This window comes from Thalassophryne amazonica, chromosome 11 (assembly GCF_902500255.1).
Source record: "Thalassophryne amazonica chromosome 11, fThaAma1.1, whole genome shotgun sequence".
In the NCBI taxonomy this organism is placed as follows: Eukaryota; Metazoa; Chordata; class Actinopteri; order Batrachoidiformes; family Batrachoididae; genus Thalassophryne; species Thalassophryne amazonica.
Genome location: NC_047113.1, coordinates 21826016 through 21839831, shown reverse-complemented (window position 1 = coordinate 21839831; position 13816 = coordinate 21826016). Strand labels below are relative to the sequence as shown.

General features: G+C 45.9%; 1 protein-coding gene across 1 annotated transcript in view; it reads left to right on the top strand.

The window, feature by feature from the left end:
• The window catches only part of pmt (phosphoethanolamine methyltransferase), a 67851-nt gene extending 57079 nt beyond the window's left edge, over positions 1-10772 (top strand). Inside the window, 1 exon segment of the mRNA XM_034182267.1 lies at positions 10602-10772. Within this exon segment, the coding sequence (XP_034038158.1) occupies positions 10602-10712 (111 nt within the window). The 3' untranslated portion in view covers positions 10713-10772.
• The last annotated feature ends 3044 nt before the right edge of the window (positions 10773-13816 follow it).

Sequence of the window (13816 nt, the reverse complement as noted above, 5' to 3'; positions counted from 1 at the left end):
GCAGCCCGATCCTAGTTGCCAGTTAGTGGTTGAAGTGGACGCCTCGGACTCAGGGATAGGAGCTGTGCTTTCCCAGAGCGGGAAGACCGATAAGGTCCTTCAGCCGTGTGCCTATTTTTCCCGCAGGTTGACCCCGGCCGAACGGAACTATGACATCGGCAATCGAGAACTCCTTGCGGTGAAAGAGGCTCTTGAAGAGTGGAGACATCTGTTGGAGGGAACGTCCGTGCCATTCACGGTTTTCACTGACCACCGGAACCTGGAGTATATCAGGACCGCCAAGCGGCTGAACCCCAGGCAAGCCCGCTGGTCACTGTTCTTCGGCCGTTTTGACTTCGGGATCACCTACCGTCCCGGGACCAAGAACCAGAGATCGGATGCCTTGTCCCGGGTACATGAAGATGAAGTCAAAACGGAGTTGTCGGATCCACCGGAACCCATCATCCCGGAGTCCACTATCGTGGCCACCCTCACCTGGGACGTAGAGAGAACCGTCTGGGAGGCCCTGGCACGAAGCCTGGACCCCGGAACTGGGCCGAAGAACAGACTCTACGTCCCACCAGAAGCTAGGGCTGCAGTCTTGGACTTCTGTCACGGCTCTAAGCTCTCCTGTCATCCAGGGGTGCGAAGAACCGTGGCAGTTGTCCGGCAGCGCTTCTGGTGGGCATCCCTAGAGGCCGACGTCCGGGATTATATCCAGGCCTGCACCACCTGCGCCAGGGGCAAGGCTGATCATCGCAGGGCTTCGGGACTGCTCCAGCCGCTGCCCGTGCCCCATCGCCCCTGGTCCCACATCGGCCTGGATTTTGTCACGGGCCTCCCGCCGTCCCAGGGCAACACCACCATCCTCACGATAGTGGACCGATTCTCCAAGGCGGCCCACTTCGTGGCCCTCCCGAAGCTCCCGACGGCCCAGGAGACAGCGGACCTCCTGGTCCACCACGTCGTCCGGTTGCATGGGATTCCAACAGACATCGTCTCCGATCGCGGTCCCCAGTTCTCCTCGCAAGTCTGGAGGAGCTTCTGCCGGGAACTGGGGGCCACGGTGAGTCTCTCATCCGGGTATCATCCCCAGACCAACGGGCAAGCAGAACGGGTCAATCAGGAGGTGGAGCAGGCCCTGCGTTTGCGGGACAGCCGCGCACCCGGCGGCCTGGAGTACCCATCTGGCCTGGATCGAGTATGCCCATAACAGCCAGGTGTCGTCAGCCACCGGCCTCTCCCCTTTCGAGGTGTGTCTGGGGTACCAACCTCCTTTGTTTCCGGTGGTTGAGGGAGAGGTCGGTGTGCCCTCGGTCCAGGCCCACCTACGGAAGTGCCGTCGGGTGTGGCGTGCCGCCCGTTCTGCCTTGCTGTGGGCCCGGATGAGGACGAAGGCCCATGCAGACCGTCGGCGGACCCCGGCCCCTACGTACCGGCCAGGGTAGGCAGTGTGGTTGTCTACCAAGGACATACCCCTTCAAGTGGACTCCCCTAAACTGCAGGACCGGTATATCGGTCCGTTCAAGATCATCAAGGTCATCAGTCCAGCCGCAGTGAGGCTTCAGCTTCCGGCCTCACTGCGGATCCATCCCGTTTTCCACGTGTCCCGGATCAAGCTCCATCACACCTCACCCCTCTGTACTCCCGGTCCGGCACCACCTCCTGCCCGGATCATCGATGGCGAGCCGGCTTGGACTGTGCGCCGGCTCTTAGATGTCCGTAGGATGGGCCGGGGCTTCCAGTATTTGGTGGACTGGGAGGGGTACGGACCTGAAGAACGCTCCTGGGTGAAGAGGAGCTTCATCCTGGACCCGGCCCTCCTGGCCGATTTCTACCGCCGCCACCCGGACAAGCCTGGTCGGGCGCCAGGAGGTGCCCGTTCAGGGGGGGGTCCTGTTGTGTGGGCCGCCAGAAGAGGAGGTACTGCTGGCCCACCACCAGAGGGCGCCCTGTCTGGAGTGCGGGCTCCAGGCACCAGAGGGCGCAGCCGCCTCACAGGAGCAGCCAGGGTGACAGCTGTCACGCATCACCTGCAACAGCTGATACCACTCATCTGATCGGCAGGAGTATATCAGCAGGACAACATCTCCACCTCTTTGCCGAGATATCGTTCTACCTGGAAGGTAACGTACCTCAACTGTCTGCGTGACAATAACCTTTGTGACTTTTTGTGCATTATCTTTTGGACTGTTTTTCCAACGAGAGGTGGAGGTAGTTTTCCTGCCGTGCTGATTCCTGGGTGCAAACGCATCCTCATTCACTTGCTTTTTGTTCCTCGCCAGCAGTACCAGATCCGACACGCGGAGGCAGTGGCCACCTGGGAGTTCGGGACTTGGCGGCTCCAGTATTCCCGGGGTCTGGTGGTGGAGGAAATCATGTGGTTCCGGTTCTGCTTTGGACAGGCGTCTCCTATCTTCGAGCCTGCCCACACGACACCTTGTGAATTGACTGTTGTCTATTGTTGCAATCTGTTGTATTTGTTGTGCACATTCACAACAGTAAAGTGTTGTTATTTGACCTATTCCATTGTCCATTCATTTGCGCCCCCTGTTGTGGGTCCATGTACCTACACTTTCCCAACAAAAAGGTCATAAAAAATTTGGACGGCTAGGCAGTGTCTCAAGACCCAAGAAGAGAAGAGCTTAAGACGAAGAGAGTCTTAGAATAAGGGTGCGTAAGAGAAAGAGAGTGATTCCCCGGGGGTGCCTGCTTTTAAAGGGTTAAAAGCTCCACCCCCAAGAATTCTGGGTACTGTACTTTTCTACTTCGTTCCTTTGTCTAGTTTTATAATAAATCAGCGTCTGTTATTCTTAAAATTCCCACTTACAAACCAAGCAAGTCCTGTATTGCAAAACTCTAGCAAACACCATTTCCTTAAAACTATCACAGACACGATTATATATGAAAAAGCACATTCGATAAACTTTCTACAATCTATGATCAGAGCACAAAATGCCAAATATATCAATTTAATGTGACGTGTACAGTATTATAAAGTTTAACCACCTTGAAAAAGTTGGTTAAACTTTATAATACTGTACAAGTTAGTTACCTGCCCTTCCCCAATTTGTCCAACTTGGTTCACGGACTGGAAGGGACTGGGTTTTGGATTTCATCATATCATATTATATTTGTCAATCCTGCATCGATTTGAACCAGACAAACTGCAGTGTGATTCCCAAGTTGATGGCAGTTTGTCTGTGGTATGATTTTACTTGAATCTTGTTGTAAAGACATAGTTTTTAGACTATGGAAAAGTAGGTCTTTCTGGGGTCTGTGTTTTTTAGATGAGAAAGGAGTTGGCAACATCTGGTTTCGGTGCTGATAAGGGGATTCACAGCTCCATGAGGAATACACTTTAGAGATCTTAAATCCTGTTAGTGGTGGGGGTTGATGACAGTTGGCCATCCTGTGCTATGGTCAGGAAAGCCTCCTTTTGACAACTTGATATTTCCCATGTGTCAGGTTTAACCTTTTTTACCTGCACATACAAAAACAAGACTTCAACAGAACCAGACAGAGTAGAAATTCTTTTGGTGGCTTTGCGCAAAGGGGAAGAGCTCAGCAGAACTTGCAGCTTTTCTGTGCAGTCTTTTCCGAAGAGGTCCCACTTTGCAGCCTTTTTATTGAGACACAAACATGGGTGGTTACAGGGTGAATCATTCATTTACATACACATGATCGTATGATGCACATCGCAGGCAGACAAATCCAAGGCACTTCAAGGCTGTGGAGCATTCTGTTCCTCTGACTAATCAGTTTCTGCTGGCACATGTTAAACCACAACCAGGGACATGCAGTCCTTGATCAAGCCTCTGTCTGCAACCTTGACGGTTTTGGAATGTTAAGCAATTATTTTCACAGGGCTCATCTCAGGTTGTGGTAATAGGAGAATTATGGTCAAAAGAAAAAAATATATATATATGTGTGAGTAAATGATAATTTTAATGGCATATGTGAATTTTTCCAACATAATCCCTCCTGTTTATCATTTATGAACATGTATGTAAAAAACACCATTCTAAAACATCAGTTATAATCTCTTGCCAGTGACATTTTTAATTACAACATCATGAACAGAATGGATGTCATCTCAAGTTTTGCTTTACGTATTCACACAGAAGTCGTGTCATCATAGGCGTCCAGGTCATCTCACATTAAAGATTGATAGTGGCATTGAGGTTGTTGCTGTTGAAGAACGTTGCATTGGACAAATGTTTGCGCTATAGTTTTAACAATCATGGAACAGATGCAGGGTATTACACAGCAGAATAACATGAAAAATACAGCCATTATTACAAAGACCGGAGTCAACACTTTGAGCAGTAGTTGCCACCAGGTACCAGAAGAAAACCAGGACCAGAAGTCCCAGTGGTGGGAATGCATGGTGGACTCAACTGAGTCCCGAACTTCAGTCATTTCTCGCAAGGCTCAGGTGATAGCTCCTCCATCAGTGGTGTTATCTGGAATGAAAGTGCAGCACGCTGTGCCCACTATAGCGCACACACCTCCCTGCGGTGCGGTCAACAAGTCCAGAACCATACGGTTCTGTAACACCATAAGTCGGAGGGCTCTTATTTCTTCCGTTGTAGCATTTGCCATAGCGAGGGTGGAGTTCATAAAACGTAAGAAACGATATCGTGTCATTTCCACTTGATCTGCCACTAGGTTGACCCCAGCTTGAGGAACAAAGCCGAATAAAACCTTCCATCCGTCCCCAAAGATACGTTTATCTGGAGGTATGTCTCCTTCAGTATCAACTAGGGTGCGCTTGGATCGTTTGATATTGTGGGCTTCCCTGAATTTAAGAGTAGAGGTTGACCATAAATGTTTAGGGATGTAAACTAATTCTTCATGTAAATACACTAATCTGCATGTCCCTCCCTAACCTGGAGGGAGGTGGGCATAGACATTGGTGCCGCAGAGCCAGTAGTAATCAGTTAGTATCCTGTTATCCTTTTTGGAGGGAGCAATTGCGGAACAACCACATCCTGACAAATTATAACACCACTTTTTGTCATCAAATGATTTCTTGTAGAATAGTTGTCTTAAGGTTGCATTGTTGGCACAGGTATTGTTATTCATGCATTGTTTTTGGGCAGTTTTATTCTCATACTGACAATAGGTGTATGTTGCATTGCACAACCATTCGGGAACATCGCCTAATCGTCTAGAACCATTGGCCATCATGCAATAGTCAAAAGCGTGGTATATCAGTAGGTCGGATATTAGTAAGGGATTTTTTTTACTTGGGGCCATGCTATTGCGTCGGGTGTTCCACTCGCTGAACAATTTATGCGGGATAACGTGGAAAACCCGGTTATATTAATTGGGATGGTGAAATTGGCCTGGTCTATATCTGTATTTATTCCTGGGTGCATGGACAAAGCTAATAAACAGTCTGTTTTAATAAGTGGTGGTACTGTAGCATGTAGCCCATTGTGAGTGCTGGACACTGGCATGTGAGCGCATACACAACAGTTAGATTGATTAGCCATGTGTGAAGTGTGATTCACAAATCTCCACCACATATTCATGGCATATGGGTGGCATGGTGTCTCCGGCGTGTCGACGTATCGTTTCTCTCTGGTGGTCAGCTGTTGTTTCGCCAGTTGAACACGTAGCATCCATTGTTGGGCTATCCACCAGAACATTAGTCCCACCAGAACCATACATGCTAAGACCACAGCACAACAGCCTGTCCTGCAATGGGAGGGACGAGTACGCCTATTTGGGCCACGCTCTCCCTGCTCATTCATTTCAGGCATTGTTGCTAGGCTACAGTGTCACCAGGGAACCACACCTAATTGAGTAGGGATCCCCCTGCTTCACTGACGTTGAGACGAACCACCCCTATATGGTGGAACCCCTTTGTAGTCAGACTTCCCCACTACTCGTTTGAGGCTCCTGGCACACGCTGCAGCTTACAATGGCTTAGATGTATCCACGTCAGTCTTTCAGCAATCTTCACTGCGGTGGGTGTAGTAAGTAGCACTTGATATGGTCCTTCCCAGCGTGGACTGGACCAACACTTTCTTTTGCTGACTTTCATGAACACCAAATCTCCTGGCTTGACCAGCACTTTATCCTGTGGAGACAAAGTATCAGGCGGCAGTGAATGTGCATTGGATATTTCTTTTTGTTGTAAAGTTTGTCTCATAAAGTCAGCTAGAGTCTGTTCTTCGTCTGCTGTCTTCAAGTCCATTGAAAAAAGTGGTAGCCTATAAGGTTGTCCATAGAGGATTTCAAATGGGGTCAGTCCTGAACTGGTCAGCGTTATGTGCATGTACAGCTTCACTAAGTCTAGGCATTCAGGCCAGGGACGGCCTGTGTCCTCCATGCATTTTTTCAGTCTGCTTTTCACTGTTCCATTTGTGCGTTCTATCAGTCCTGCACTTTGTGGGTAGTATGCACAGTGATGTTTCAGATTAATTTTCAAATTATCAGCCATTTTCTCCACTACTTCATTCACGAAGTGTGTCCCGTTGTCACTGTACATTGTTTCTGGTATCCCATATTGTGGGACAATGTTTTTTACAGATTGCTTTTGCGACTGTCAGTGCATCAGCATGTCTTGATGGAATGATTTCAACCCATTTGGAGAATGCATCAATTAACACCAGGCAGTATTTGTATGGACCACTTTGATTTAATTCAATGAAATCCATATGTACTGTCTGAAATGGGTACTGTGGCTGTGGAAACTGTCCACGTTTTGGTCTCATATTACCCTGAGGGTTGTGTTTCATGCATACAATGCATGTTCTGCGAAAGGTTTTTGCATAGGAATTAAACCCAAAGGTGTGAAAATGCTGTTCAATCAGTGATACCATCCCTCCAGTTGACACATGGCAAGGACCATGGGTCACAATGGCAGCTGTCTTATGAAGATTTTTAGGAAGGATGGGCCTGTCACCAATGAGGTAGATGTTTGAGGAATTCAATGTCGCCCCTTTGTTCAACCACATAGTTTTTTCCTGCTGTGGTGATTGTTGTTGCATGTCTTTCAGAATATCTGAGTCAATAAGTGGAACATCTGTGTCAGGTGTATAGGCGTCAGAAACACCGTAACTACCAGCCGCTGCCGCTTTAGCAACTGTGTCAGCGAGGCGGTTTCCATTGGAAACATAATCAGTGCCTTTAGTGTGTGCAGCACATTTGCATAAAGCAAGAGCAGACGGGAGGGTTACAGCATATAGAAGGTCTCGCAAAAGGCCAGCATGAGTGACTGGTTTTCCTGTAGAGGTCACCATGCCTCTTTGTTCCCACTGTTTAGCAAAGGAGAAAATTGTAGAGAATGCATACTGGCTGTCGGTATAAATGGACACCTTAAGCTTCTGTCACTTTGCTTTTGCCAAGCAAGCTGTTTTCAGTGCCACTGGTTTGTTTGTCTATTTACCTGTCAGCAGGATTACACAAAAACTACTAAATTGATTTTGCCTATACTTGGTGGAGGGGTGGAGCACAGCAGAACCCAAACCAGAATCCATTAACTTTTGGAGAAGATCTGGATAGAGGGTAGAATCAAGAAAATTAAAAAACAAAAAATTTTAAGCTTAATTTAATTTTGTGAGATAGAACAATTTAGAGGATTTTTTTTGTCAATTTCTCAGAAATTAATACACATCACATCATTTAAAAAAAAATCATTTTTCAAACTCACTTTAACAATATATTTTATATATATTTTATTTAGTGATTTGGTGCTGATCTAAAAAAAAACGGTAATAATCTGGATTTTATGGAGTCCTGGGGTCTGTGAGTGTAGTACAATGTGATGTGTAACTGTTCAGGATGGAATGCATGCTGTAAATCAGTCAGTTGCTTTACAGCCTTTTGAAGTAGGCATGAAGCCTGTGTCATGTCTGTCAGGTCCAATGAGTATCTAGTCGCTTCTGTGGCATCATAAAATGTCATCTGTAGTCAGTCTGACCACTTTTATTCCTCCTGAAGTTGGGAGGATGCCAATCTTTAGACTTTGTAACAAGTCGCGTCCCAGGAGATTCACTGGACATGTTGGAGAAAAGACAATGGGTTTGTTTATTTCACGGTGGGTGTCTGGATCAGTAATGTTCACTGGTTTCAACATTACTTCTTGGTTAGTCATACCATTAGCTGATTTCACATAAATTTTATTGTGTGATTCTTTTGCTTTAGGGGGCAGTGTGTTCATCACTGTTCTACATGCGCCCGTATCACACAAGAACTCAACGGAAAACCATTTACCACCAAAGTGATCGTGGGTTTGTCTTTCATGCCCATCACTGTCCATGCTCCACAAATGTCCACTGAATCCAAATTGTCATTATCAGAATCATCAGAGTTATCCTGCTGTTAGTTGGTGTGACAGGAATGTCATCTGATTTAAATACTGCAGTTTTTGAAGCTTCTAGTCATTTTTCAAAGGGAGGGGCTGATGGAGCGGGGCCCTTCCTTTGAGATGGACCTTGTTGATAGGGGCAGTCTTGTGCCCAATTTCCAAATTCTCCACAACTCCAACAGGTATTTTCCTGTCTGTCAAATATCACGTGCTCTTCCCCTAACCATACTTTTGCACATTTTAATTCTTCCTCTTTTCTCCTCCTTCTTTCTCCTTTTTTCATCGCAGCGCTTGTTGTTAGTTTATCAACAATTTGTTGTATGGGATCGACTAACAATTTCCCATTAAACTTGCATTTTCTTCCCCATTTTTCTAGAAACCGCATATAGTCAGGGTTTAGTCAATGCATGTATTTTGGATCATTTTCGTAAACTTGTTTACCCTGTGTGTTTCCCATTTTGGTCGTTCGTGGGGGGTGTCTCCTAGGGAGAACAAAACGAACGATTATTTGTCCCTTTTTACTGTTTGGTCAACAGTTTGAAAAGTGTCAACCACTTCAACCTCCCGAAGGAGGTGGGTGACCTTGCCTAGTGCCTCTTTTCAGTCACGTCGTTCAACACAAACAGGTGTGGTGTGTATGGATCGGTTCACAATTTACTTCACAGACAGCGCCTTCGTTTTTGTCCCCTGGAATGGAGGATGTCAGGGCGCCTGTCAATTGTAAATCATCCCTTTCATACAAATCACATTCACACAAATCACATTCATTCGTTTAGACAGCTGTATTTTGTCGCATCCTGTTGTACAATCCTGCGTAAATTTGATCACTATTACTTTTCACGTATCCTGTTGTTGCATCCTGTTGTTGCATCCTGTTATAAAATCCTGCGTTAATTTGATCACTATTACTTTTCACGTATCCTGTTGTTGCATCCTGTTGTTGCATCCTGTTATAAAATCCTGCGTTAATTTGATCACTATTACTTTTCACGTATCCTGTTGTTAAATCCTACGTTTTTATTCAACGTGTCCCACACGTTTTTCTTTGTGGACCGTGAGCGCCACTAGTCTACGTACGATTTTTATTCCTGTGTCATGTCTCTGTGATCATCGTTTTCCTACTTACTTTCGGTCTGTCTGGTCCATTGATTTTTTCCCCTCCGGATGTCGTCAATCCAGCATTGCGGTTGGAGGTTGACTTCTAAATCACCGGCCTGGCGGAGAATTCACTCCCCGGGACTTTCTTTCGGCCTCTCTGTGGAGCCCGCCGTTGACGGGCTTCGGTGTGTCTCCCTCCTTCCGCATCGACTGGGTATGTTGACATCCGGGTCACGGCGACAGGAAATATGTCAGGTTTACCCTTTTACCTGCACATACAAAAACAAGACTTCAACAGAACCAGACAGAGAGTAGAAATTGTTTTGGTGGCTTTGCGCAAAGGGGAAGAGCTCAACAGAACTTGCAGCTTTTCTGTGCAGTCTTTTCCGAAGAGGTCCCACTTTGCAGCCTTTTTATTGAGACACAAACATGGGTGGTTACAGGGTGAATCATTCATTTACATACATGTGATCGTATGATGCACATCGCAGGCAGACAAATCCAAGGCACTTCAAGGCTGTGGAGCATTCTGTTCCTCTGACTAATCAGTTTTCTGCTGGCACATGTTAAACCACAACCAGGACATGCAGTCCTTGATCAAGCTGTCTGCAACCTTGATGGTGTTTGGAATGTTAAGCAATTATTTTCACAGGGCTCATCGCAGGTTGGGGTAATAGGAGAATTATGGTCAAAGAAAAATATATATATGTGAGTAAATGATAATTTTAATGGCAGATGTGAATTTTTCCAACACCATGCCTTGGTTGGAATGGGTTCCTCTTTGAAGAATGCTTTTATGATTTCTGCTTAATGCAAACTTAGGAGGTTGAATGGTGGATGCAGGCTTCTCGCTACATAGGATTTAAGGTCGCACTCCGCAGAAAACAAAGTGACTCGGCTAAATGTAATCTTTTTAATGGACATAATGTCTGCCACTTATTTAAAGCAGGCGTGTATTTTATTCAGAGGAGGTTTTTACCTGAGCATTAAATGAGGCATGTCCCGATTTAGGATTCCCTGTAGATCGTTCGGCACCTCCTGACTAACTAATCCATTAGATACATATAACGGATTTTGATTATAACAGACAACATGTATATATAGTTTTCTGTATATACATTCATGACCACATGCAGCACGCAGTCGAAAAATCGCTGACATGCTCTGAATGAGTAAACGTGCCTGCCTCTCTCTGCTGTAGGAGCTCTCTGAAGGTGACTATCTTGCACTCATAAATGGATGGCATGAAAAACTAGAACGTTCTAAGAGTGGAGACCAGCGATGGGGACTCTTCCATGCAACAAGAGACTGAGAAACTGCACAAAGCCCACGGAGAAAAGAAAGAAATGTTCCTCTGCTTATTGAACAGAAATCATTATATTGTTGTCTTTGTGTTACAGCTTGTTCTCTAATAATATGTTAATTCATGCAACCTGCAGAGATTGTTAAACAACATATTTCTCCAAGTATTTTCCATCATGTTGAAAAGCATCAAGTCCTCTGACCCACTCTGCTCTCTGACAAACCATCTGGGTGTTGATGTTCCTTTGTTTTTGGATTTGCAACCATTCGTGTTGAACATGAAAAATGCAAGTTCTAGTTTACCCCAAACTAAGTTTAGACTCAACAAACACTATTACAAAATGTTTGGTATTGTGATTTTTGTGATATTGTGATTTTGTGTGATATTGTGAACAGTACCACCAACTCAGGTTTTTACAACCAACTCAGGTTTTTACAATGGGAGTGAACACATGTTGACGTGCAGCAGCACCTGTCAAACATGCAACACATTTGTAATGTTTCTTCTGTGTGTGTCTGCAACGTACTCTTTTGTAACAAAGAACTAGTGAGTAAAGAACTTTTTTTCCTCCTAAAGCTGAGCCGCTTACCAATAGTTTGCATGTGTTCAACCAGCTAGAACATTTGATTTAAACACTATTAAGTATTGGAGAAATTGTGCACAGTGCAGGTTTTGCATTTTGTACCACTAGTTATAAAGCTTCATGTTGAAGTGGTATAGAGGAGGATTTTCTTAAAAAGACCTGAAAGTTAGCTACAAATTGCCAGAAGGTACATCTGAGATGTAAGCCTGGATTTGGTCTGTTTTGGTGAAAGAATGTCCTTCTTCACTCTACTCCACTATGAAGCTCAGAGTGGTGATGCAAAATTTGCACTGTGCACAATTTCTCCAATCACAGCCACATAAGCCTATAACTTCTTCTGGGTTGTCTGGGTTTCTTGGTGGCTTTCCTCACTCTTCTCCTTCTTGCACAGTCACTCAGTTTTTGTGAACTGTCTACTTCATGCAGATTTACCATAGTGTCATACTGTTGCTATTTCTTTGTACAAACTCAGTTCCAATGAAGTTGGGACATTGTGTGAAATGTAATGGCCCCTTCACACATAGTGCTAAGTTTGGACGAAAAACGGGTGAAACAGTTTGAAATTCACATGGACAAACTCTCACACCGGTGTCGTTCGAGCAGGAACAGTGCCAGGTGCAGCACGACGCCGCTTATGTGGAAGAAATAAAAACCAGCCGGTACGTGTGGAACCACATCACACCGCTTATGTGGATTAATTAAAAAAAAAAAGAATAGAGAAAAACACACCACTCACTGGATGCGAACTCACACCTTTCAAAAGCTCTGATCACCATTCAGAGACTTTAGCACTGAGCTACAAAGCTGTTCTTTGAAAGCTGTCTCATACCAGGAAGTCACATGGAAGTATTACAAAAAAAATTAAATCACACACCATATAAAAACACTGCATTTATCAAGCGAGCAATACAAATATGATTCGTCTGGTTACAGACATACACTAATGAAATGACATGAATGAGAAGCAGTTTCGCTCGTCTCATTCAAGTCCAAATCTGCTGGCGCATCTCCAACAAGCCGAGTTGCACGTGTCTTGTGGATGACGCACAATTTACAGAAAAGCGACTGTTCCTTTTCATTATAATTTTTCAACTCTCTTAAAGTTTTACCTTTTTCTAAATTCACAAAGACTTTTAATCTGGCTCCAACAAATTTTTTAAAAGCTACCAGAAAACCATTTCCAACAAACACCTTCTACCTCTGGGTTCCTGCAAGCTGACGATGGAGCTGATCTCAAACCAGCAGTCAACCTGTCAGTAAAGCATGCCGACACAAGCCGTTGGGATTGCTGGGGACACCGCTGGGTTACCCCCTTGACCCAAGTGAGCTCACGCTGCCCAGAGCATGAATATCGACGACAAATGGACAGACCGTCAGACCCACCTCTTCAACAGCAGCTAAGTGACCCAGTTCAAGGTTTGGATACAGGTGGCTCCTTTTTAACGACCATTTCATTTCTAAATGGATGGCTGTCTGGATCCGTGACCATCGTGTGCCATTTCTCTGGTTATCACAAGAGCTGGACATCAACCATTTTCCGGCAGATTTCACTTTTAACAAGAGATTTTGTCATGGAAAGCCGAGCGGAGGCTTCGCGTTTCACAATGGATTCGCTACTGGAGCGAGACAAAACCACCTCCGTTTTGGTCTCACAGGACGGCCGCCGCGACGTGCGAAGCCTCCGCTCCTCTTTCCATGACAAAAACTCCTGTAACAGTGGAATGTGCCGTTCATTTCCAAACTGGATGCTGTGTTTATCCGGGACGTCGTCTGAGTAGCACAGGAATTGTGAAGAGACGTGGACATCAGCACTTTTCGGCACATTGAGACAGACGTGCGGAGGGAATTCCGCGCGTCGCGGCGGTGCCAGCATGGCGCACGCAACGCCGTGATGAAGCTCATGGGACAGTTCTGGCATGTCCAGGCACATCCACAATTTCTCGGGTAATCACTCAATGGAAAAACCACCGACAGCTGTCTGAACCTCAAAGCCGTCCTGTGAGACCAAAACGGAGGTGGTTTTGTCTCGCTCCAGTAGCGAATCCATCGTGACGCGAAAAGCCTCCGCTCGGCTTTCCATGACAAAATCTCTTGTTAAAAGTGAAATCTGCCAGAAATGGTTGATGTCCAGCTCTTGTGATAACCAGAGAATGGCACACGATGGTCACGGATCCAGACAGCCATCCGTTAGAAATGAAATGGTCGTTCAGCCTGTCGATGGCGGCTTCAGAGCGCGGCACGCCCCACAGCCGCTGGGGGCCGTCCTTAAAGCGACAGTAACACTCCTATTCTCTACCAAGCCCGTAACATTTTCACGAAAGCCAGATAAATTTTTCTAATGGTTCCAGCTGCCAGTCTCTAACAGTTTCTGAAAAAATTCTGATGGAAAAAAAAGCCCAAATCATTCCGCCATTTCCTGACAATGAAAATCCGCCGAGGGGGCTGGACCACTCCTCACTCAAAGCCTGCTCACAGGCGAATGACGCGACGGACAGGCGTGGAAAAACTCACGCCTGTGCACGAGGGTTCA